This window comes from Panthera tigris, chromosome E2, assembly GCF_018350195.1.
Source record: "Panthera tigris isolate Pti1 chromosome E2, P.tigris_Pti1_mat1.1, whole genome shotgun sequence".
Taxonomy (NCBI): domain Eukaryota; kingdom Metazoa; phylum Chordata; class Mammalia; order Carnivora; family Felidae; genus Panthera; species Panthera tigris.
This window is the reverse complement of record NC_056674.1, coordinates 59565266-59589696: the sequence shown is the minus strand read 5'-3', so window position 1 is coordinate 59589696 and position 24431 is coordinate 59565266. Positions and strand designations below refer to the sequence as shown.

The 24431-nt window shown below is 54.5% G+C and overlaps 1 protein-coding gene across 3 annotated transcripts in view; it reads left to right on the top strand.

Moving 5' to 3' along the window:
* KLHDC4 (kelch domain containing 4) overlaps nucleotides 1–24431 on the top strand; it is a 50648-nt gene that overhangs the window by 3906 nt on the left and 22311 nt on the right. Inside the window, exons 2-5 of one of the 3 annotated variants that reach the window (XM_042969649.1) lie at nucleotides 23–114; nucleotides 3831–3909; nucleotides 4647–4745; nucleotides 16438–16574. In XM_042969649.1, the coding sequence (XP_042825583.1) occupies nucleotides 23–114; nucleotides 3831–3909; nucleotides 4647–4745; nucleotides 16438–16574 (407 nt within the window). Of the gene's footprint in view, nucleotides 1–22; nucleotides 115–3830; nucleotides 3910–4646; nucleotides 4746–16437; nucleotides 16575–24431 lie in introns of those variants that run through there. The other 2 variants (XM_042969651.1, XM_042969650.1) reach the window with 2 other exon arrangements.

Sequence of the window (24431 nt, the reverse complement as noted above, 5' to 3'; positions counted from 1 at the left end):
GTGACTGCTTATCTGCCTTTAGGAAGACCTGGAAGCTCTCCTCGCGCACTTCCAGGCACTGGACGCCACAAAGACTCAGGTCGTGGAGACACCGTGCCCCCCGCCTTCTCCGAGGTAAGTGAGCCAGGGCTCTTCGCTCTGGCTTCTGACGGTTTGCGTACGTCGGACAAGCACTTTAAGTTGGCGCCGTGTTGGGGTGCCAGGGTGGTTCAGTCTGCTAAGCGTCCGACTTCGGCTCGGGCCGTGATCTCACGGTTTGTGAGTTCGAGCCCCGCCTCGGGCTCTGTGCTGTCCTCGTGGAGTCCACCTAGGATCCTCTGTCTCCCTCTCTGCCCCTCCCCCGCTTGCGCCCTCTCAAAAATAAACATTTGAGAAAATAAGCAAAGTGGCTCCGTGTTGTCATGAATAACCAGGCACGTGGGACGTCTTCATCATGAAAACCCACTCCCGTTCCAGATAAGCTCCCACACAACGGTTTTTGACTTTTCTTCTGAAGAACGGGACTGAGGCTCTTCTGCCCGGTTGTCACAAGCAACGTGGAAGCGGGGTCCCCCAGCTCAGCTGCTCGGTGGGACCGTGCCGTTTGAGAGCTGTCCAGCTGGTCGCGGCTCATGGACTAGAGTGTCACCCCAGTGAGCTCTCCGGTTCTTAAAACCTTTCAAAGCTGTGTGTCACAGGCACAGACCTCCAAATCCGTCTTCTGTCGCTGTTTGTTCCTGACGGCAAGTGGGACTTTCGGACGTCAATGTGTGTACGCCATTTTGAAAGAACTTGTGAATTACGTGAGGGACTCCGGTCTCGTAGGGTTTCAGGTACCTCTCGGATGAGCCGGGATGAGCAGGCTTTGGTTTTCCTCTGACTTCTTCCTCTTCTGTGCCAATCCCTGTCCCCTCGGCGTCCGAACTCGGGTTGTGTTATGATTCGATTTAGGGTTCCGCTCGCTGCCGACAGAGTAGGGGGAAGACATTGCCTGCGTTGAGCTGGGAACCGGGAAAGGCCAGGTGACCCTAGAAAAGGTCCCGCCTTCTTCAGAGAAGGGGAGAGATGCGTTAACTTCACAAGCACCCGAGACTGGTTGAGAAATGATTTGCTCGCTTTCCGTCAGGATCAAAACTACCCTTCCTCACGCCGTGGTTGCAACTGAGATGAGTTTTACCAGGGCTGTCGTCGGCCTGAGAGTGGAGGCCTGGGGGCCAGCTCTTCCGGAAGGGAGGCGCAGGTGACGGCTCTGACGCTCACACCCCACCTGCCTGGGACACGGGGTTTAGTCCTCGGCTCCTCCGAGGTGGGGGGACGGCGCGCCTGGCCCCGAGCAGAACGGCGTGACGCGGACGGCTACCCAGCAGCCCCCAGGGTTGCGGGTTGTTCCTGTCTTCGCGTGAGAAACGACGTTAGGGGTCCGGCTTGCTTTCCCGCGTATCGGCACGTTCCCATTGAGGCCAGCACGTTCCACGTGTGGTAGACGTGCGTTTTCCTTTGAATCGTTAAAGCAGAGGAGTCCTGGGAGTCCAAGGCTTCGTGTGCACAGCACCCAGGGGAAGCCACTTTGAACGTGGATGGATTTTTCGTCCCCCTTTTGCTGACATTTTCAAACCTCTCCTCAAGTGATGTCGTCCCAAGAGCCAGGCTTAATGTTAGGATATAATTTGGAAGGTTAGTGCTTCCCTGGTCCGCTGGGAACACTTTCTGGCAGAAGGGAGTGGTGCTTTGAGCTGAGATCGGCCGTCTTCCGGTCGGCCACCCGGCGGCTTGTCACCGCCTCCTCCATCGTGTCCTGGGAAACACCGTGCAAACTACGGAGTTTCGTGAGCGCGTGTGCCCGCAGGTGTTGGCTGTGCTGTAGTTTAAGGGGGAAGGAAGGGCCATACACTCCTTTCCCTCAGGGCCGCAGGGCTCCGGACGCAGGCCCCAGGAGGCGGACGCGGCCCGGGGTGTGCGCCAGCGACCCTGTGACACTCCGGGCCTGCCCTGGGTGCTCTTTCCTGGGGGTGCTTGTTACTCTTCCACAGGGAAAATTTTTTTTTTTTTAAGTTTGAGAGAGAGTGTGAGAGCGAGAACCTCAAGCAGGCTCCGTGCTGTCGGCGCAGAGCCTGCCTCGGGCCTCGGTCGCACAAAGCGTGAGATCACGACCTGAGCCAAGCTCGAGAATCGGACGCTCAGCCGCTGAGCCCCCCGGGCGCCCCCACCACAGAAAAGCGTAGTAGGTTAAGTGAAGAAGAGATTCTGCGTTAAAGAGCTTCGGGAACAACTGGTTTCCTTTTGAGACTAAAAAAAATCGTAGTGAAAGATACCTAATGTGAAAGTTTCCATTTCCACCATTTTTAGCTCTGCAGCTCACTGGGGTGACTTCCGTTCACGGTGCTGTGCAATAATCCATTTCCGGAAATTTCCATCACCCGCCATGGGAACACTGGACCTATTAGCAGTCACTCCCGTCCCCCTCCTCTCTGCCCATGGTGGCCTCCACTTTCTGGTTTTTTGGTTTGCCTGTTCTGGATGTTTCATACGAGTGCAATCAGTCTGTCCCTGTGTGTCTGGCTTCTCTCGCTCACTTAGCACAACGTCCTCGAGGCCCACCCACGCTGTAGCGGGAATCTGAGCTGCTTTCCTTTCGGAGAGCAGTAGCGTTCGATTACGTGGAGGCACGGCATCGTGTGTGTCCGGTCAGCTCGTGACAGACTCTGCCATTGTTCACGCCTCTTGGCTGTCGTGAGTGATCCTGTATGGACGTCGCCATACAGGGGTCTGGGTGAGCCTGTTCTCGGTCTTCCTGGGCACATACCGTGGGGCGGAGCTGCTGGGTCCTGTGGTGATTTCGTGTTTAATTGTGAGGCCGTTTGCCACAGCGGTAGCACTATCTTAACACTGGCTTCTTTCCTGCAAACTTTCTCAGCGTCTGAAATGTGTTGTGGACAGTAAATCCCCGAGGGAAGATAGAGTTGCCTCCTTTCTCCAACTTCGTTGACCTCGAAACCTTTGTTTTCCTTGATGAACTCCTTCGGAATTAGGTTGCAGGACGCGCCCTGGGGACCCCGCTCGTGGGGATTTTGAGAGAAGTATTTTCCGCTGATGGTTCGTCCTGTCCTCTCACCCCCATCGCTGTCCTGCAGTACTTCCTACTGAGATGGTCTGGGGTGTTTACAGATTCCTTACCCCTGCTCCTTTGTCTTTAGGTGTAATATAAGCACAAAGCTACTGACATTTTAAATTTTTTTAATGTTTTAATTTGTTTTTGAGACAGAGACAGAGACAGAGCTAACAGGGCAGGGGCAGAGAGAGAGGGTGAGAGAGAATCCCAAGCAGGCTCCACACTGTCAGCACAGAGCCCGTTGTGAGTCTCAAACTCAAAAACTGTGAGGTCATGAGCTGAGCCGAAATCAAGAGTTGGACGTCTAATGGACTGAGCCATCCGGGCGCCCCTCATTTGTATTTTTTTAGGTGGAGGGAGATACTGTATTGAAATGCTCAAACACTGGACTTTTTAGAACGGCTTTGATTGTGATTCAAGGGCATAGACCCTTAAAGTGTAGGTCTGCTCTGGAAATTTGGGCACTGAGGCGGGAGCTCCTAGACTTCTCACTGCCTGATGGTCTTTAGCCAGGTGCTATGTGAGTCACACAGGTCCAGGGCTGTCCTGGGAGACTGGTGTGGTGGCCGTGAGGTGGCATTTAAGGGTTGGGGCCTTAGCTTCCATTCAGAGTGCCGGGCTTCTCTTCCCCGGGAGTTCGGGGAGGCGATAAAGGCCTCTGATGGGAAGGGAGGCGGGCTCTCAGCGGGGCTCCGCGTGGCCGGATTGCGCGCTGACTGGCCCCTGCTTCTGTCTCGTGTAGGTTGCACGCCTCCTTGTCTGCGCATCCTGACAAAGATGAATTAATCCTTTTCGGAGGTGAATATTTCAATGGCCAAAAAGTAAAGTATATATTTTTTTCTTTTCCCCTCAAATTTCCACGGGTCTCATTTTGAGCAAAATTAATTTAAAGCAGCGATATCAAACACGCACCGGTCCCGCCTCGTGAGCTTACAGGGCTGGCACGTGACCTTGTCCTGGACCAGCCACCAGGACCCTCTAGTGACCTCTAGGGTCACTCCTCGTATTGCCTGCTTGAGCTAGACAGGCACCCTGCTCACTCGGGCTGACGTTCGTGCCCGTGAGGCGTTTCCAGGGTTGTTTCCTACCCCTACCAGTGGGGTAGGAAAGTGCTCGTAAATTGTAGAGCTAATTTTCATTTCTGAGCGGGCCAAAAAGACCTGTATTTCAGAGTTGAGTATAAATAGTTAGAAAAGCAGGAATTCCCCTTCCCTCCGTGCTGAGGACCCCTGTGAGTCTGGCTTAACCTGTTCATCTTCCACTCTGAATTTTCATGCATTTTAAAAACCAGGCTTGACTTGAAGAGAGAGACAACTTGGGAGCAGCAAGGGATCTTGGTATCTTAGGCCCTAGTAGGCATGGTGGGAAGTCTTTTTCTTTGTCATTATCCCAAAGGCTCCCAGGGGACCAGCCCCAGGCCTCCTGCATCGGTGTGATTTGCATGGCTTTATGAAACCCGTTTCCCGGGGACAGCTAGTGATCGAGATCTCATGTTCCACCTACCGTCGCTTGTGTCGAGGCATCCTTCGTGATACTAAATCCCTCTTCTTTTTCGCAGACATCTGTGTATAATGAACTCTACACCTACAGTATCAGGAAGGACGCCTGGACCAAAGTGGAGATCCCCAATCCGCCCCCGAGGCGCTGTGCTCACCAGGTATGTCGGCATCGACCGACCGTCAGCCCTCCCTCCTTCCCTGGGAGGGCCCTGTTACGTGCTTGGAGAGTTTGTAAGTGACAGGCCGCCCGGCACGGAGAGACCGGGACCTGCACAGGGTCCTCGCTGGCCGTTCCTAATTGGGACTCGTGCCTGAGCTGCTTCCCTCACGATACGGGGCTGGACGCCTTCTGCAGGCGGCCTGAAGGTCGTGTGAAGAAATCCAGGCTAAGGTGCCTAGTGCCGTGCGGGGCGTGTAGCGGCCACTTGGCGAAACGCTCCTCCGTTCGAGCGAGAGGCTCCCGTGGGCCCAGGTCCTGGTGGCGAGAGAGAGGGATTCCTCGGGAGAAGCGGAATGTTCAGGTGGTTGTTGGGGGACCGGATGGGTCGTAGCCAGAGGCAGCTAAGGCTGATGAAGTCAGCGTGCTGTCGGCTAGTTTCTGCTCACCCTAGGGGGCCTCCAGGTGCTGTGACTCCACGGGGACAGACTCTCGGTCTTGCTCGTTATCATAGCCCCGTGCTCTGAGCAGCGTCAGGGCACAAAAAATAATTTGGGCGACACCTTTCCGGCGTGGAGAAGGATGCTTGTGTGTGTCTGCCGTGGTGAGAGTAAACCCCGTGCACGGGACGTGGGGGTCCCTTCTCTGGTTCTTGGCTCACAGGGAGCCTGCTGACCTGGGATTGACCAGGGGGGCCTGCCTGCTGGGACTGCATGATCGTCTCGTGCACGTAGAGACTTGAGGGCGTTTGGACTGGTGTGTCTTGTGGAAAGAAAAATGTACTTGGAGGGTTAACGGTCGGATCTCAGTAAGCTTGGGTTTTAGTACGTAACGGAGCTTGAGGAGTTTGATGCGTTCGCTGGAGCCGCCCCAGTTCCTGAGAATGCGCCAGGCCTCCAGGCCGCGGAGGAGGCCTGTCCTGTCCCGGCCGTGGTCTCCCCAAGCCCCCAGCCCTCCCAGATGGCTCATCGGATTCCTGCACCCCAAGAGCGCTCACGTTCTGATGGAGCGGTCCCACGCGTGCCATGTCACGTGATGTGGGCTCGGGCTTCTTTGGAGTGTCTTTTTTTTTTTTTTTTTTAAATTATTTTATTTTTATTTTTTAATTTTTGTTTATTTTTTTTTTTAACGTTTATTTTTGAGACAGAGAGAGACAGAGCATGAACAGGGGAGGGGCAGAGAGAGAGGGAGACACAGAATCTGAAACAGGCTCCAGGCTCTGAACGAGCTACCCAGGTGCCCCTAGGGAGTTTATTTTCTTATCCATTTTAATCACAGTTACTAACTATGTCCCTGAAGAATTAGGGTCGCAAAAGTCTTTGAGACGTTTAAATTCAGTTATTTTGCCAGGGTGCTCAGCAGGTTCTGATTCGTATGCCTTCCTTAGGAGGGATTAATAATATCCTTGTAGTTAAGGTTAGTTTGCTGTTTTCTCTGAATTTCACAATGAATCAGCAACGGGAAACAGAAAATTGGTTGTAAGGTCTTTTGCCTAAAGTTCCTTATAGTCTAAATTCTACTACATTAAATTCTGAGACCTAGAACTTTCCTTCTGGAGCACCTGGGTGGCTTAGTTGGTTGAGCATCTGACTCTTGATTTCAGCTCAGGTCATGCTCCCAGGGTCGTGGGATCAAGCCCTGTGTGGGGCTCCGTGCGGGTGTGGAGCCTGCTTGAGATTCTCCCTCCCTGTCTCCTCCTCTTCCCCTCTCCCCCTCTTCCCCTCTCCCCCTCTCTGACACCCTCCCCTCTCCTCTCTCTCCTACCCTCCCTGTCTGCCACCCTCTCCCTCTCCCCCTCTTTCCCACCCTCGTCTCCCCCTCTCCCCTTCTCTCTCACCCTTTCTCCCTCCCTCTCCCCCTCTCTGCCCCCCTCCCCCTCTTTCCCACCCTCGTCTCCCCCTCTCCCCTTCTCTCTCACCCTTTCTCCCTCCCTCTCCCCCTCTCTGCCCCCCTCCCCCTCTTTCCCACCCTTGCCTCCCCTCTCCCCTTCTCCCACCCTCTCTCTCCCTCCCTCTCTCCCCTGCTCATGCCCTCTTTCTCAAATTAAAAAAACAACAACCAAAACTTTTTACAGACTAATTTAACATGTTGGAAGTCACATTTTTTTATCTTCTCTTTAACTGGGACTAGGAGAGTAGAAACGGAAGCTTATACGTACACCTTTCTTTTCTCCTAGATTCTGGAGTTTTGGGGGGTGAGGTTTATTTTAGTGTGTAATTGGAGAGTTTAAATGGCTTTTCTAAGAGAATGCAGCCCAGTGAGGGAGAGGGAAGGGCTGTGGCGCCTGCTGAACGTGTGGCCGGATGTGTGCGGGCTTCAGCTGCTCCGTTTCCCCAGAGAGAGAAGGGAGCGTCCACACCCCTCCGCCTGGACCCTTGAGGATGCCGCCACCCGTGGGAGTGCGCCGTGGAGAAGTGGGGGAGGGTGACGAGGACGCGGCAGTCGTGACATCATGTCTCCTTGATGGTTTCTCCCGAAGTAGTAACTAAGTCAAATGCAGGTGAGACCAAAGGCATTCTCTCCTGAAACAGAGAACGGCTTGTGGTTGGATACACGTCACCCGTGTTCTCACTGGCCTGGTGCGTCAACGAGCAGGAGTGGGCTACGGAGAAGGGTTGGTCTATAGAAAATGCCCCCGCAATATCCGCGATGGTCCATGTGAGCTGCAGAAAGCGTTAGCCTCCATCTAAATAATGGCTTCACTCCGGCCCGTCTGAGCAGGCGTGCAGGGGTCCTGGACTGCTCCCCCAGGAAATACGAGGCGTCTTTTACGCTCCAGGCACCGTCTGGGGCTCGGATATGGCGACCAAAGAGACAAATTTGCTTCTCCCGAAGACGTCCCGTGGTTTGTGTCTTCTCTGGTCCTGATGGCATCGTGCGCTTTTAGGACTTGGCTTTCACGAAGCTGAAGCATGACGCTGGTGTCCGGTCCATTTCGAGTCTGTTAGTTTGGATTCCGATGGGCTTTTTTTTTTTTTTTTTTTGGCATTTGGAGGGAGACTGGGGAAACATGACTTTCTTCCAGTTAATGCAACAACAAATAGACCCAAGTGCCTGGGAGGCACACGGCCTTGTGGGACAGGTCAGAAAGTGGTGCTGTCGTGCCTCGTCCACGCGGTCACCGGGCGGGGCTTTGTCTTCGTGAGGTGCGGTTGTCCGTTTCAACGGTTATTCAAAGCCACTGTGTGTACGTGTGTGTGAATATATATACGCTTAAAGTTGTTTTATTATGGAAACTGGTCTGGATCACCCGGCAGAAGAACCAAGTGGCACTCGGGGATCTTGGAAGGATGGAGGTTTATTTTACACTGGTGGGCTCAGAGAAGAGATCATTGTCCAGAGATCTGAGCACTGAATGCAGGCGGGAAGGGTAATTTATAGCGTCCTCTTCCGCATTCGTGACGGCTTTTGCACGCGTGCGGCAAACGGGGCAGGAAGAACCCAGAAGAGGAGTCTCTCTAAGCTGGGAATTAGAGCTTTAGTCCCATCGGCCATCTTGGGCTGCAGAACTTCACTTATTTTCCCAGCAGTAGTATTTTGGCGCCTGAGGCAAGCAGGGTGGGAACAAGAATCTGGGAAGGCAGTCTTCAGGCAGGGACTGAAATTCCCTTATCAGTCCTGCTGGCCATCATATAACAGATTTTTCCCTAACAGTTTGAACTTTATTGCTCTATATCCCAGATACAAAAATAATCACTCAGGGGGGCGCCTGTGTGGCTCTGCTGGTTAAGTGGCCGACGTAGGCCCAGGTCCTGATCTCACGGTTCATGAGTTCGAGCCCCGTGTCAGGCTCTGTGCTGACAGAGCCTAGAGCCTGCTTCGGAATCTGTGTCTCCCTCTCTCTCTGCCCTCCCCCCCACTCATGCTGTCTCTTTCTCAAAAATAAGTAAACATTAAAAAACAAAAAATTTTGGGGGGGGCGCCTGGGTGGCTCAGTCAGTTAAGTATCTGACTTCGGCTCAGGTTGTGATCTTACAGTTCGTGGGTTCGAGCCCTGCATCGGGCTCTGTGCTGACAGCTCGGAGCCTAGAGCCTGCTTCCGGCCTCCACACCGGTGACCTCACTCCCCTGTCCCGTCCAGCCAGGCCTCTCCTGTGAGCTGTCAGGTAGTCGAGCTCCTGCCTTGATGTCTTCTCCAGGAAGAGTCCTTACCTTAAGATACCTATCATAGGAAGTAATTTCGTTCGTGCTTAGACTTTTAAAAAAGTAAATTTTGGGGGCACCTGGAGGGTTCAGTCGGTTGAGCGTCCGACTTCGGCTGAGGTCATGATCTCAATGGTTCGTGCGTCCCAGCCCTACATCGGGTTCACTGCTGTCAAAGCACAGCCTACTTTGGATCCTCTGTCCCCCTCTCTCTGCCTCTCCCCTGCTTATGCGTGCTCACTCTCTCAAAAATAAACATTTGAATTAAAAAAAAGAAAAAAGAGAAAGGTAAACTCTCTGAGACCTCTTTATTGGGCCTGAACCTATTATTTTTATGTAATGTTTTCAGGGGAGTGTGCATTTTGCAGGTATCTTGTAGAAAATACTTTTCTTTTTCCTTATGCTGCAGGACATCTTAGAGCTACTGTGTGTTTATTCTGAGATCAGTGACCTTGATAAAAATACATTTTTGGAGGAAATTTAGTATGGGTCAGTAACCTGGCCTAGATCCCTTCTTTACTGTGTTCCCTTCCATTCACTTAACAGCTACAAAATAGAATCCGAAACAGACTCCAGGCTCCGAGCTGTCAGCACAGAGCCCGACGCGGGGCTCGAACCCACCAACCGCGAGATCACGACCCAAGCCAAAGTCGGTTGCCTAACCGACTAAGCCATCCAGGGGACCCGAAGCAACTAGACTTTTTTTTTTTTTTTTTTTTGCAACTAGACTTCTAAAACCTACCTCATCGAAGGTGTGTTTTTCTAGTGGCGTGTGACTTCCTTGCTGTGCGTTTTGACACACGCCTGCAAACTAGCTTCCACAGACACGACTGGTAAGATGCTGTCCTTTACGCACCATCAGTAATGCTGCACAACAGCGCCTCCGGATGTGCAGTCCATGTGCTGCTTTTGCAGAAGGGGAAAAGATGAATTTATTTTACCCTAAATTCCATTTTCTTCATATTCAGGGGTGGCAAGCAAAGGGAGATTTTTTTAATTCTGTATTTTCTTAAGAACCTAAAAAAAGGAGTTTAGTAGGAAGTGCAGATGTTATTTATCATAATTTATCTTTAACTGATAGATTTTAAAGGCTTCTCTCCGGGATACTGGTTTGTGTTGCCATGGATCCGAGGTGCTGAGCCCTGGGTACAGAGCCCCGGGTGGTATCTGACATTGCCGTGAGCAGTGCACTTGTGACTTGCCCTTTGCTTGATTTCTTTGACTTGAATTTCCTAATTTTATTGGATGACTGGGCTTGTGTTTGGTGGTTAAAGTGCCTTCCGATCTTTAAAAGATGGCCCTGGTTTGAAGTTGGTAGGAAAGTAATTTGCCTAGTGCTTCTCATTTAGCAGTTTTGAAATCATTCTTGTATTTGTTTATTTTTTTTGAGAGAGAGAGAAAAGAAGGAGCTCATGTGCACAAGTGGAGGAGGGGCGCACAGGATCCGAAGCAGGTTCTGCTCTGACAGCAGAGAGCCCGACACGGGGCACGATTCCATGAACTTTGAGATCGTGACCTGAGCCAAAGTCAGATGCTCAACTGACGGAGCCACCCAGGCGCCCCTTGAAGTCATTCTTAAAAGAAGGTAGAAAAAGTTATTGGTGACCCAGAAATCTCAACACGAGATCCCATACAGGAGTTGTGTTTAGTTCAAGTAGATCTGTATCGTCTTTCCTGTTTTCTTGACGTTGGGTTCATTGATTTTCTTTTTTTCTCAATTTATACATTGTCTAAACGTACATTTTTTTCCTTTTTTAAAATGTTTATTTCGTGAGAGAGAGAGAGAGAGCATGAGCTGGGGAAAGGGCAGAGAGAGAGGGAGAAAGAGCATCCCAAGCAGGTTCTGTGCTGTCAGCACAGAGCCCTATGCAGGGCTCCTTCCCATGAACTGTAAGATCGTGACCTGAGTCGAGGTCAGGAGTCTGATGCTCAACCGACTGAGTTAGGCGCCCAGGCGGTTGTTACTTTCTAATTGGTGTATTTGTCCGTTACATCTCATGTGGTTATCGATGTGGCAGTCAATGATGGCTTTGATGCTGCTGTTTTCTACTTGTCCCATCTGTTCTGTATTCCTTTTTCTCTCTTTCCTGCTGCTCTTGGGTTGATTGTATTTTAAGATGCCTTTTTTATCTTCTCTGTTGGCTTATTTGTTGCTCTTTCTTTCTGCCTTGTTTCCATGGTTGCTCTAGGGTTGCACTTACATCGTCTCCCTTCCAGCGACCTTGTGCCCCTGCTCATAAACTGTCAGAACCGTACAGGAGAACATCCACATTTTCTCCTTCTGTCCTTTGTGCTGTTGTCCCCACGATACAACGTGATTGGTTTTGCTTTAAGCAGCTATTACGTAAAGAAGTCTTAAAAGGAGAGAGAAAAAGATCTCCTGTTGATGTACGAATTGACTGTTTCTGGGGCACTTCGTTCCTCTGTGTTTTCACTCGCTAATGTTCTCCTTCAGCCTAAAACTTGGTTTACTGTTTTTTGAAGTGCAGGTCGGCTGGCATCAGCTTTTTTCCATCTTTTTTTCTAAGTGAAAATGTCTTCATTTTACATTCATTTTACAGGATATTTTTGCTAGATACACAGTTCTAGACTGACAGCGCTTCAAAGCTGTTCCGTTTTCTGGCTTACGTTGCTCTAACGAGAGGTTAGTGGTCGTTTTCATCTTTGTTCTGCTATATGTGACGGGTCTGTTTTCCCCTGTAAGGATGCTTAAATGATTTTCTGTTTACCTTTGGCGTTTTAGCAGTTTGATTTTGAGGCATCTGCTCATTTTTCGGGAATCCAGTTACGTGTATGTTAGACTGTTTCATATCGTCCAGCAGGCAAGGAGTCTTTACTTCTTTCTCCTCCTCCTCCTCCTCCTCCTCCTCCTCCTCCTCCTCCTCCTCCTTCCAGTCTTCTTTGTGTTTGGCTTCATTTCGGAAGTTTCTGTTGCCCATTAGGGTAGATGTGCCGTGTACCTGTTTACTTCTTGTTTTACCAGTGCTGTTTCTGACACACTGAGTTGTTCAGGTCTGATTGCTGTTCTCCCGTCTAGTTATCACATTCATATTTTCCTTTAAATCTTCGGGCGTATTTATAACTCTTCTCCAGTCCTCATGTGCTAGCTCTCTCATCTCAGTTCTGGGTCTCTTTCTGCCGACCTTTCTTCTGATGGGGCACATCTTCCCCCTAGCAACGTACGGTTAGGTGCCGGTCGGGTGGTGCTCCTGGCCGTCAGCAGCACCTGGCTAGATTTGTGAATGCTGCCTGTTGTTGGATTTTGTTCTCTTCTGTCAGTGAATGATGAGTTTTGTCCTTGCAGGTGGTTCAGTCACTTGCAGATCATTGGGATCCTTTTGAGGCTTTCCCTTGGGATGGCTTAGCTCTAGGGTGTGGTCTTTCTGGGGTCTCCACTGAATGCCCTGGGTGTTCAGTGACACCTTCCACTCGGTCTAGTTGGAACTTGCTGGTCTCCGCACCAGCGCAACCTAGCCCTGGTGGGTGCTGACCCCGCCCCCGTGGTCTGGCCCCGCCCCCTGTGCAGCAGAGTGCTGAAAGGCTCTGGCGGGACTCCTGACTCCTGCGTGGATGGACGTCCAGGGTGCGCGCTCTCCATATCCTGCCCTGGCAAATTCTAGCAGTCCTCAGCCAGCGTCCCTGAACTCTGACCTCTGTCTCCTCAGCTCGGTAAGGCCACCTGCTCCGTTGGGCTCCTTTCTCTGCATCAGGTGCAGGAACCGCCTCCAGCATTGAAGGGCCCACCCCACCCGTGCTCCTCCTGTTGTCCGATGGTAGTTGCTTCACGGATCCTGTCCGGTTTTGTCCGTGTTGGCAGAGGGAGGACTAGAGTGCGGCAGGGGTTCCCTCCTGCTCACAAGTGCGGGTTTTATGCCTGTCTCCTTAGGGTTAGCCTTCTCTTGACTAGTAAGTTAACTTTTCTCTAGTCGTTCACAGTCACTGGGGAGTAGGTCAGATGAAGCTCAAGGTCACTGACCGTGGACCCACCTTCCTAACGTCACAGGGGTTCTCCCTGGGCCAGGCCTGCTGCTGCAGTGGAGTGGGGGGTGGGGTGTGGATGGTGAGCTCCTCCTCAGTCGTTGTCTCCTTCCTGGGGAGTGACTTTTTAAAAAATTTTTTTATGCATGAGCGGGGGAGGGACAGAGAGAGGGGGAGACACAGAGTCCGAAGCAGCTCCAGGCTCAGAGCTGTCGGCACAGAGCCCGACGTGGGGCTCAAATTCACAAACCGCGAGATCATGACCTGAGCCGAAGTCGGACACTCCGACGTCGGAGCCACCCAGGCTCCCGAGTGACTTCGTTTTTATTTTTTTATTTATATTTTTTAATTTTTTTAAAATTCTTTTAATGTTTTTTATTTTATTTTATTTTTGAGACAGAGAGACAGAGCATGAGCAGGGGAGGGGCGTTGAGAGGGGGAGACACAGAATCTGGAGTGGGCTCCAGGCTCTGAGCTGTCAGCACAGAGCCCGACACGGGGCTCGAACTCACAGACTGTGAGATCATGACCTGAGCTGAAGTCGGACGCTCAATGGACTGAGCCACCCAGGCGCCTCATGACTTCGTTTTTAAAGAAAGCTTCCCAAAACTGATTATGTAAATAGTATTCATTGTCAAAAAAAAGACAAGAATTAAAAAGGGAAGTAAGTCCATTGTCCATTCTTCCAGAACTATTTCATATATTTGCGTCTCTAAACACGTCGTTCTTCTTCTTGTACGTTGGTATTTCTTATTAGCTGGAATATACACAAATCCGTGCGAGTGCACGTGGGCGCACGCGCGTGCGTGTGGGTGTACGATGGCCTTCTGTAACGTGATATCTCAGGACCCCATTGTATTGCGTAGCTTGACTGTACCACCTGACCTCACTAAACTCCAAAAATCATCACATCCGCTTTCATGCCGTGAAATGATCAGTTTGTTTCCCGTAGACGGACTGGTGTTTTAGAGTGACGGGAAACTGACCTGTCCCGAGAGGGGAGGATCTGTGCGGAGACAGTGCATTCAAAACTGGTTACTAATGGGAGGTGGAGAGGGCCGTGCCGCCCTAATATGCCACCGGGACCCTCCAGCTGGTCTAGGCAGGAGTGGCATCGGTGACGGAGCCGCGTCCTGCCGTGTCCTAAGTGCCGGGCAGGGCCGAGAGCCCGCACTGCAGCGGAAGCCCTGGGGCGCTCAGAGGACAGTGCTTCCTGAGAACTGTGCGACCCACCCAGCGTGCACTCTTTCCTGGAGGTTTGTGAGGGCCGGAAGCGCCTGCCCGGGTGCCCCCACCCCACCCACCCACCTACCTGCCGCTGAGGTGACCGCTTCTGAGCTCTCTGGCCAGAAGACCCCTGTCGTGTTCCCGTCTCCCGCCCCCTGGTGTGAGGGACACGCCTGTGTTGTCTGCTTCGTTGCCTGGCACCCGTGGCTGGTGATCCCAGGGTGGGCCAGCGCGGCATCTGGTCTGTGCCGGCTGTTGCCCGAGTGAGCACCGCAGCCCGGGTTTGCGGGATGCTTGCGGAGGTTTTGGCTGTGGGGTCTGTCCCCTCAGACACGCGGTTGACGGGTCGCCGTAGCACCGGCCAGGTGGCGACTGTCCGCGAAACGGTGCCGTCGGCCGGGGGGTGCGTGTCAAGGAGCGGGATGTCACGGGAGGCGGACTTGCAGCCGCCGGGCGGCCTGTGAGGTGTGTGGCTGTGGTGGGGGTGGGTTCAGGCGATCGTGAACCACACACGTGGTTCCCGTGTGTCCTCTGAGCCCCGGGTCTTCAGCCAGATCCTGGGCCAGGCATTCTGCAATGGGGTCCAGGCGCAGAGCCTGCGTGTCCTCAGGGTGACGAGGTGGGCGGGCTCTGGAGTTCTGGGCGGCGGTTCCACTTTGATGTGTGTCGCCTTTCAGTCCGCACTGACGCTCCTGTCTGGAGAAGAGTTCTTCTGCTTCCCCAAAATACCCAGCCCGAAGCTCCAGAGCCCTGGACTAGATAGTCTGGAAATTGCCTGTAGAATCCTCCAAATCCACGTTTCCTGTGTTTGCATCCGTAAAGGTCTTTTTATGTGGAGTAGCGTTCTCTCCTGTTTTGGCTTTCTGAAATCCGTTTCCTCACACGGTACTTTGCCTTTTCGGGAAAGGCCTTTTTAATCACGTGCTTTGACTTGCTTTTTCCCCTCTGGTGGGGGGTCTAGCACGGCGATCCCCGGTCTAGCGTCCAGAGCATTGTCCTCACCCCCTGGAGATCCGTCTCAGTGGTGACGGGGAATTCTACCGCGTGCTCGCTTTAGGAGCCCCAGGACGGCTTGGAAAAGTCGTGTGTTTCCGTGCTTGTGTTTCTGGGGTGCTGGCTATTGTTGCTTCATTTTCTTTTTCTTTTTTCTTTTTTTTAAGTTTGTTTACTTATCTTGAAAGAGAGACGGCACGAATGGGGAAGGGACAGAGAGAGGGAGAGACAAAGAATCCCACGTGGGCTCTGCGCTGGCAGATCTCACGACGTGGGGCTCGAACCCGTGGACCGTTGAGATCGTGACCTGAGCCGAAACCAAGAGTCGGACACTTAACCGACCGAGCCCCCCAGGCGCCCCTCTTGCTTCATTTTCATTCAGCTAGTGAGTAACCTTGGGTAGTGATGTGAGCCCCGGAGCTCCCGTCGTCACTCGCCTCCGCCTCACGTGGGCACGTTGGTTCACGAGATGTCGCCGTGGACCGTTGTTCTGAGAGCTCGGGTACGCTGCTAGGCCCTGCAATACTCCAAAGTGTGCTCACGTCGGCCTGAGAAGCTTCGCGTTGCGAGGTGCCTGGTCGGCACAGCTCCCTCCTCTCCTGCGCCCACTGGCGTGAGCTTGCCAGGGCTCCTGGGCGTGCGGCCCAAGGGCACTTCCCTGCTTTTGCTTGCCGTTACTATTGTGCTTACGTCTTTTATTTTTAACATTTAAAAAAAATTTTTTTTTTTAACGTTTATTTATTTTTGAGACCGAGAGAGACAGAGCATGAATGGGGGGAGGGTCAGAGAGAGAGGGAGACACAGAATCGGAAGCAGGCTCCAGGCTCCAAGCTGTCAGCATAGAGCCCGACGCGGGGCTCGAACTCGTGAACCACAAGATCGTGACCTGAGCCGAAGTCGGACACTTAACCGACTGAGCCACCCAGGCGCCCCTGTGCTTACGTCTTTTAAAGATGAGCGTGTAAACGTTACATACGCATGTGTGTTAGTGCAGTTTCAGGCGTGCGTGCCAGATAGCCAGGGAAGGGATTAACGAGGACAGGCGTTTATACGTACAAATATGTTAATATTTAATAAAAAGGAAGCCCTCTGTCAGTTTGTGTTAGACCTGACGTAAGCTTCTGACATAATTTTGTCCATTTTAACGAGACGCGAGGTCATCTAGATATATTTTGCAACCCAGGAGTCCGTGGAAGCTTATTTGCCGGATGCAGGAGGTTTGAGGAATTTCCCCCTCAGACGCAGGGGAAGGTGATGGCCGAGTGCGGGCGCCGGCCGCGGCTGCCGGGTGCACTGCTCTGGTGGACCTCGCGGACGCGGAGCCGGCCCTGACCTCTGCCTTCTTCCCGCAGGCTGTGGTGGTGCCCCAAGGTGGGGGACAGCTGTGGATCTTCGGAGGGGAGTTTGCCTCTCCCGACGGAGAGCAGTTCTACCACTACAAGGATCTCTGGGTCCTGCATTTGGCCACCAAGACTTGGGAGCAAGTAAGGTAAGGTGCCGGGTGATGGGCCCGACCTCTGGCCTTGGCCGCTGTCCTGTGCCGGCGTTCCGCGTGCGCAGTGACGCGGTCAGATCCCCGGGCTCCGCGGAGCACGATGTCAGAGCCCAGGGAGACCAGCCTCGCGGTCACCGAAGTGAAGGCAGAGCTTGTCTTTCCTCTCGCTCCTTCTCAGCAGCTGCCCGGCGCCGGACTCTGTTGAGGGTGTTGCGGGGGCCAGCACCGCGTCCCTGCTTGCCGTCCCGTCCGCCTCGGCGGCGCCTGCATGTGTCATTTGGGGCGCAGCTCTCGTCCTGGGCCGTCGGAGGCAGCTCTGGGTTTCGGCTTGCTGCTGTTTCCCCCAAGGGCGTGCTCTGTCTGGGTCAAGTTGACATAGCAGAGCTGGAAAGAGGAGAGGAAGGCGGGCAGAGCCTTCCTGATGTTCTCAATAAACCAGGCTCTGCCCCCGTCGGTGACGATGACGACGCGAGTGTCACGCCGTAGTGCACGTTCTCCGCCGGTCAGAGCTGGAGCTGCACGTTGCAAGAATGAGAGCGGAACGGCGTGGAAAGTAGTGTTAGTTGGCTTTATCCTTCGGGGGTGCACGTGCCCAGTTGCCGGGGCCGCGCACAGCCCGGGTGCGGGGTTCCGTCTCCGCTGTCAGAGCAGCAGACCGGAGCTTCCTCAGCGGCCGGAGCAGGCGCCGGATTGCAGGGTTCGGGCGTGGGGCCGCACCCTTCTCGGGTCCTAGGCCCAGGGGAGGGTCTGTCACTCTGGAGGCTGTGCTCACTCACGTGATGATGAGCCTCCTAGGAGACTGCCGGTGCCGGGCTGTCGGGGCCGGCTCCCGCCAGCTCCGACCAGCGTGGGGCCTGGGCGGTGACCCCGCGGAGGCCGCCGTGCCGGTTGAAGCGTAGACCGCAAGCCCCGCTGACCCTGCTGCAGGAGACGTGATCACTAGAGCGCCTCTGCGCACGCGGCCCGCCACCAACTTCGTTTCCCTTTCTCTTACTGGCTTTGGGAAAGGATCCTGGTCTTGGTGGGCACAGCAGTCCCACCAAGTTCATTTTCGTATGAAAAATGGATTTTGTTACGTATTTGTTGAAACTTCGTCTTTTAGCCTCCATTTCAAAGTATTTAGGCCCAGAGCACGCGCTCTTTGTCGCCTCTCTCGCTTTCCTTGTGTACTTTTAAAAACCCACTCGTTATTTGTTGCCTGTCCGTGTCTGGCGAATTGATTCAAGACATCTTAGCATTTTTGTCTGTCTGAGTAGCTTTTTGTCCATAGTAACGGCCGGCTGAGGGACAGCGACGGGCTCCGCGGGCACCCACGGCTCTCTGGCCGCGGCTCAGCGGGGCCCGTGCTGCCGGCGGTGCCGTCCCGAGCCGCTCGGTGGTGCGCACACCTCCCCGTGGCCCTCAGACTCTCCCGGTTGTGTGGCACGTGCCGCGGGTGTCTGTCACACGGAAGCAGGGGGGCACTGTGGACGTAGGGCCGCTAGGGGATGCGCCCTCGGAGGGGCTTGCCGTGGCCGCCGTTGCCTTGATGCGGCCCGGGGCCCGCTGTCACCCCAGCACGCGTGCACGGCATTCACGGCCTCTGTCCCGTGTTGGAAGTGGTCCCTGAGAAAGCGGTCCCTCGGTGCTTGAACGCTTGCCGAAGTACGCGGTGTGTCGTAGAGCCTGTTCGGAACTAGCGGGAAACCGCGGAGGCGAGGCTTCCGGGCTTTAGTCTGGATGGAGTGATGGGGCGGGAAAAGAGCATGGGCTTTACTTTCCTTTGCGTCTAAGTTGTCCCTTTTCCGGCCTTCCTTCTGGGTGAGGACCTCGGCTCCGGTGGGTGAGGGACAGAGCGCCGCTGTGAGCGGTCCTTGGGCCACGTGCCAGCATCCTCTGACTGGAAGGTGCAGCCCGTGGGCACAGACCTGGGAGTCACGAGGCGGAGGGTTGTCGCCGGCTCTGCCTCTGATTCTGTTTGCGAGGAGACTTCAGTGACCGGCGGGCTTCTGGGCTCTGGTGCTTCGCGCATTTATCGTTAGGAGGTGTCTTCTGTCTTAAGCCTGCTGGTGGAGCAGGAAGTCCCAAGTGGTGTCACAAGACAGTACCTGTTGACAGGTGTCCATTTGCTCACCTTTGTTGTCTCCTGCTCTTTTTTTGATTAGATGGCAGAGCTCCGGAGACATGTACTCATTTCAGTTGTTTCTTTTTCAGATTTTTATTTAAATTTTAGTTAACACATGGTGTAGTATTGGTTCCAGGAGTAGAATTCATCGCTTACATACACCACCCAGTGCTCATTGCGACACGTGCCCTCCACCCCCACCCACCCCCACCCACCCCCTCCATCAGCCCTCAGCTTGTTCTTTATCGTTCAGAGTCTCTTGTGCTTTGCTTGCCTTGATACTCGCTGTCCCGTATGTTCATGTGTTTTGTTAAATTCCACATAGGAGTGAACTACGTATGGTATCTTTCTCTCGCTGACGTAACTTCACTTAGCATAACATCCTCCGGCTCCATCCATGTTGTTGCAAAGGGCGAGATTTCCTTCTTTTTGGTCTGTGAATAATGTTCCGTTGTCTATATACCACATCTTCTTTATCCGTTTGTCAGTCAGTGGGCATTGGGCTCTTTCCTATCTTGGCTATTGTAGACAATGCTGCTATAAACATCAGGGTGCATGTGCCCCCTCGAATTTGCATTTTTGTATCCTTTGGGTAAATACCTAGTAGGGCAGTTGCTGGGTTGTAGGGTAGTTCTAGTTTTAAATTTTTGAGAAATTTCCATACCGTTGCCCAGAGCGGCTGCACCAGTTTGCATTCCCACCAGCGACGCAAGAGGGTTCCCCTTTCTCCACATCTGCACCAACATCTGTCGTTTCCTGAGTGGTTGGTTTTCACGATTCTGACAGGTGTGAGGTGGTATCTCAGTGTGGTTTTGATTTGCATTTCCCTCATGATGAGTGATGCTGAGCATCTTCTCATGTGTCTGTGAGCCACCTGGATGTCTTCTTTGGAGAAGTGTCTGTTCAGGTCTTCTGCCCATTTCCTCGTGGATTATTTGTTCTTGGGGTGTTGAGTTTAGTAAGTTCTTTATCGATTTTGGACACTAACTCTTTATCAGGTATCAAACATCCTCTCCCATTCCGACGGTCGCCCTTTAGTTTTGCTGGTTGTTTCCTTCACCGTGCAGGAGCTCTTTATCTTGATGAGGTCCCAGTACGTTTTTGCTCGTGTTTGCCCTGCCTCTGGCGTGTCGTCTCCCACCCTTAATCATCTCGGGCGCTGAGCCCCAGCCTTCCCGAAACTCTTGGTGCCTCGACCCTCGGGGTGCAGCCCCGCCACCCACCCCGCCTGCCCCCGGGGTTGTCCCGAGACCAGTGGGGAAAGTGAGCAGGCGCGGTCCTTTCTCGGGCCGGTGCGCTGCAGACGGGTGTCCCACTGCACCGGGAGCCGCGAGACATGACGCGTGTGACCCCGTGAAGTTCTTTGTGTGGGAGGCGGTGCCCCGAGGGCAGCCCGCGCTTCCTGTAAAGTGGCGAGCGGCATGACGGGAAACCGCGCCCAGGACCGGAGAAGGCGAGCCGCAGCTGGTGTCGTCTGCACCGTCACTTTGCTGTCACGGGACACGTGCGCACGCTTCGGCCCCGAGTGCACTGATGGGAGCGTGCCCGGAGAAACGCTCCCTCTCGTTTTACACGGAAACATCCATGAAAAGCCCACGAAGCAGAACAGCACGTGCCTGAGAGGAAAGCCCGGGGTGTGTGCGCGCGCCCGTGCCCGCCAAGAGCGCCGGAGAACCTGGTTTCTGTGAAAGCGCTTTATTAAGAAGTAAACTCTGATGGATGTACGTGGTCCTGTGCAGCTCAGTGAATTTTACAAAGGCAAACGCACCCGTGCGCTCAGATGCAGAAGAGAGTGCCCCCCGTCCCTCCAGCCCCCGTGTACCCCTTGCGGTCACTCCCCTGTGCCCTCCCTGAGCGCCGATGAGGTTTGTTTTGAACGTCCCGTAAACGGACTCTTGCCTCAGCGTTCGCACTGAGCACTGTTTTTGTGAGATTCGTCTGTGTTGCCTGTGGCCGTGGTGTATTTGTCTTGGGGCTGTGTGCTCTGTTCTGGAAATGGGACCCCACGTCCGGTCGGCGGCGGGCATCGCGGAGTCACCGGTTCCACGGTTATTGCAAGGGCAGGGGTGCCGCCGTCAGCATTCCCGGTGAGCGTGCGCACTCCTGTCGAGTGCGCGTCCAAGCGGAGTGAGGCCACGGGGCCGTGAGGCGTGTGTGCGTTCAGCCCTGGCACGCCCTGGCAAGCCGTCCTGCGTGCTGCTGGTACCGACTGGCCCAGCCCGTGGCCCCCCAGGTGAGCTCCAGCTGTCGCGCCGGGGCCGGGCGTTCTCCGTCTCCGCTGGGGCCTCTGGGGCCCGTGTGACGCCAGACGGACCCTCAGCGGCCTTCTGTCGTCTCCACTTACGTTCTGGGTTGCGGCGACCGATGCTGGCTTGACATCACGGCGGTTTGAGAGCGAGAGGAGAGGTCACGGGGTTGCTGCGTCAGGAAGGCTGAAGTGCAGAGCCGGCACTGGCCGGCTGCCTCCGTGACGCTGCGCGTGCGCGCGGATGACCAGCCTGCACGCGCCTGTTGAGATTTCCTTCGGTCTCTGTCTTCGCCGGGAGGCCCCAGCACAGCTGCCCTGGGTTTTTCTCCCTTGATGGGGGCTGCTGGTTCGGTCGATAGATTCTGACAGCGTTGGGTTTGTTTTTTCCAGAAAACGCAGTCTTTCCCCCTTCCCCAGCCGCATCTCCTCCAGGGGCAGGGACGGGGGCTGGCGTGTGTTCGCATGCGGGTGCAACTGTGTGAAACTGAGGGCAGGTCACTCGTGGCGCAGGGCCCGCGTCGCGTTTAACGGCAGAGGAGAGGCGGAGGGGCCGCGATCGAGCCGTCGCCTCCTCCCCCCGGATCGTGGAAGGCCTGTCGGGTTACTGGCGGGAGCAGGTTCTCCAGAGACCGCGACCCACCGGACGGTTAGCGCCCTGGTCCGCTCAGGCGGCGGGCACGAGTGGCGACGGACCGGGGTTTTTCCCTGCAGAGGCCGACCTCACCACCCTGGAGGCTGGAAGTCCGCAGGTTCGCTGACGGGTGACGGCCTGCTTCCTGGGTCGCAGACAGCCACCTGCGTGTGGTGTCTTCCTGTGGCCTTTGCTCGTGGAGAGAGTTCTCTTCCTCCTCTCCAAAGGACGAGGTTCCCATCGTGGGGCCCCACGCTCATGACCTCCTCGAACCCTCATCACCTCCCAGAGGCCTCTGCTCCCATCTGTCGCATCAGGGGTCAGGGTTCAACACAGGAATGGGGGGCAGGGGCGCAGACAGCCCATCACGGCTGGTGCGTGGTGTTTGCCGAGGTCAGTGCGTATGAGGGTCTCCTCAGGTCAGCGTGATGGAAAATGGCCACCCCTGTGGTGGAGACGCCAGACCGGCGGGGGTCAGCAGGCAGGGCATTCGGGGAGGGCCAGAGGACACCTCACACGGCCAGGCCGAGAGACGGGGGAGGTTCTGGGGCTCGGGGGCTGCCGTGGGGGAGGGGTGCGCCCTGAGCCTGCCCCTCCTCCCCGCACCCCGTTTCCCGTGGGCACTCCCTGCGCTGAGGGGCTTCTCCGCGGGAGCGAGCAGAGCAGGGGCCGGGGGAAGAGGAACGGCCGGGGCCACTGCACAGAGCCCTCGGGTGCTCTCGTCCCTTCCCCTGCCACACCGGGTCGGGTCCGCCTGCCACACTCAAGAGGCAGCATTTCTAGAGGCCACCGCTGCCTTCCTCCGTACCACCGGGAGGCGCGGTTGGGCACGGGGACAAAGATTTTGGCGCCTTCTCCGTCTGTTTCTGGATCTGGTGCCGCCATAGCCAGTTACCTGTGACTCGAAGACCACGCACAGGGAGGCCAGGCTGCTCACAGACTCTGCCTTTCCGGGTGCCGCCCGAGTACCGTGAAGTCACCCTCTCACAGCGTGAAGTTCCCCGGCCTTCCGCGTGTTCACAGACCGGTGCGGCCATCACTGCTGTCTCGATTTAGAGCCTTGCCACCTCCCCCAGAAGATGCTTCGTTCCCTCCACCCCGGCCGCCTCCAGTCTGCCTCTGTCAGAGCCACAGGCCCGCGCCCTTTGTGCCCTTGTCACCGACTCTTCACTTCACACAGTCTTTAAGGTCATTCTGTATCAGTAGATACTCGTACTGCGGATGGGTCATATTTGGTTCATCCATCCATTCGCTGATGGATATTTGGGTTTCCACTTTTCCATCTCTGAGCAATGCTGCCAGGGACGTTCGTGTACAACTAATATATTTTTATAGGCATCAGAGCAGTTAGGAGAGGCAATAAAAATTGGTTGAATGAAAAAATGCACAGAAGCGTGTAAGAGAACGTGTATGTGCACATGTACGTGCACCGTTTTCTCTTGATTTGAGAAAGGAGCCGGCATTTGGCCCTCAGTGAAACCCACACACTCAGTGTGTGTGTGTTCACGCGGTGTCTAAGAAGAACAAGCATCCCGGGGAGGAAGGATCATTAGCAGAGGGGTCAGAATTATTTGTCTGATCCTGTTGGAAGGACAGTGACGAGTTAGCTGAAATCAGACCACGCCTCATAACTTCAAAGTGTGAATTCGGGGACGTGAAACGCAGGTGAAGGTGGACACGCGCGTCCTGCCCTCCAGCTTCTGTGGTGAGCCGTGGGGCTCGTGGTCTGGGGGCTCCCTGGCCTCCCCCACAGCTGCGAGTGGAGCCAGTACCTGGAGAAGCGGGAGCAAGAGTGTGGGTCGACCCCCTGCTCCTCTCCTGCTGACTCACCGTCACTCTACTCTCACCGCGCTTGGGGAGGAAGGGAGTGTGACACACACACGCAGAGGGTGGGAGACTTTAAAACTGTCATTAGGGTAAGTGGCCGGGTTTTGGTGCAAAGATTCCTGTAGTGCTCAGACTTCCAGCTTCATTCAGGATAGTTGAGCGTCTGAATCCGTGGTTGCAGGCGTGAGTTCTGGGGCCCGACTGTCTCATTTTCGTTCTGGCTCTGCCACTCACGAGCCTAGTGTGTTTCCTGACTTCCAGGTCTCGATGTTCTCATCTGTAAAATGGGATTAAAGATAGTCTCTGCCAGGGTCTCCCGGGTGGCTCGGTCGGTTAAGTGTCTGGCTTCGGCTCAGGTCACGATCTCACGGTTTGTGGGTTCGCGCCCCGTGTCGGGCTCTGTGCTCACAGCGCGGAGCCTGGAGCCCGCTTCGGGTTGTGTGTCTCCCTTCCTCTCTGCCCCTCCCCTGGGCGTGCTCGTGCGCATGCACGCGCGCTCTCTCTCTCAAATATAAACAGGCATTTAAAAAGTTAAGAAAAGGTAGCATCTGCTCATCTGGTCGACGTGAGGAATGAAAACCTGTAAGAGGAGTGTGCCTAGTGGAGGATAGACGCCCCACTGATAGTAGTTTTGTTATCAGCTGTAGTGAAGTAGGACAAGGGTGCAGCCTGATAGGCTGCCTGGGTTCTGGAGACTGCCACTCATTTTTCCATACAGTGCGATTCAAGACCGTTAGACTTATTACTAAGCCCAAAATTTGTTGATCGGTCGAGTTGATCCTTGGAAGAGTGGGGCCGAATTCCAAAGCTACGTTGTTTGAAATGAAAAGGGAAATGCTCTCGTACCTGTTTCCTGCCCGGGCCGCGTTGCAACCATTCTTGGAGAGGGGACCTTTTCTGTTCTGAGGATGAACCACTGGACTGAGTTCCCTGTTGGGTCCTCCTGTGTGACCTCCAGGGGTGAAGAGAGAAGTGGTTCCTTTGCTCACTAAATGTCTCCGGGCCGGCTGGCACGGGGCCGTAGTGTACGGTTCCGTCAGG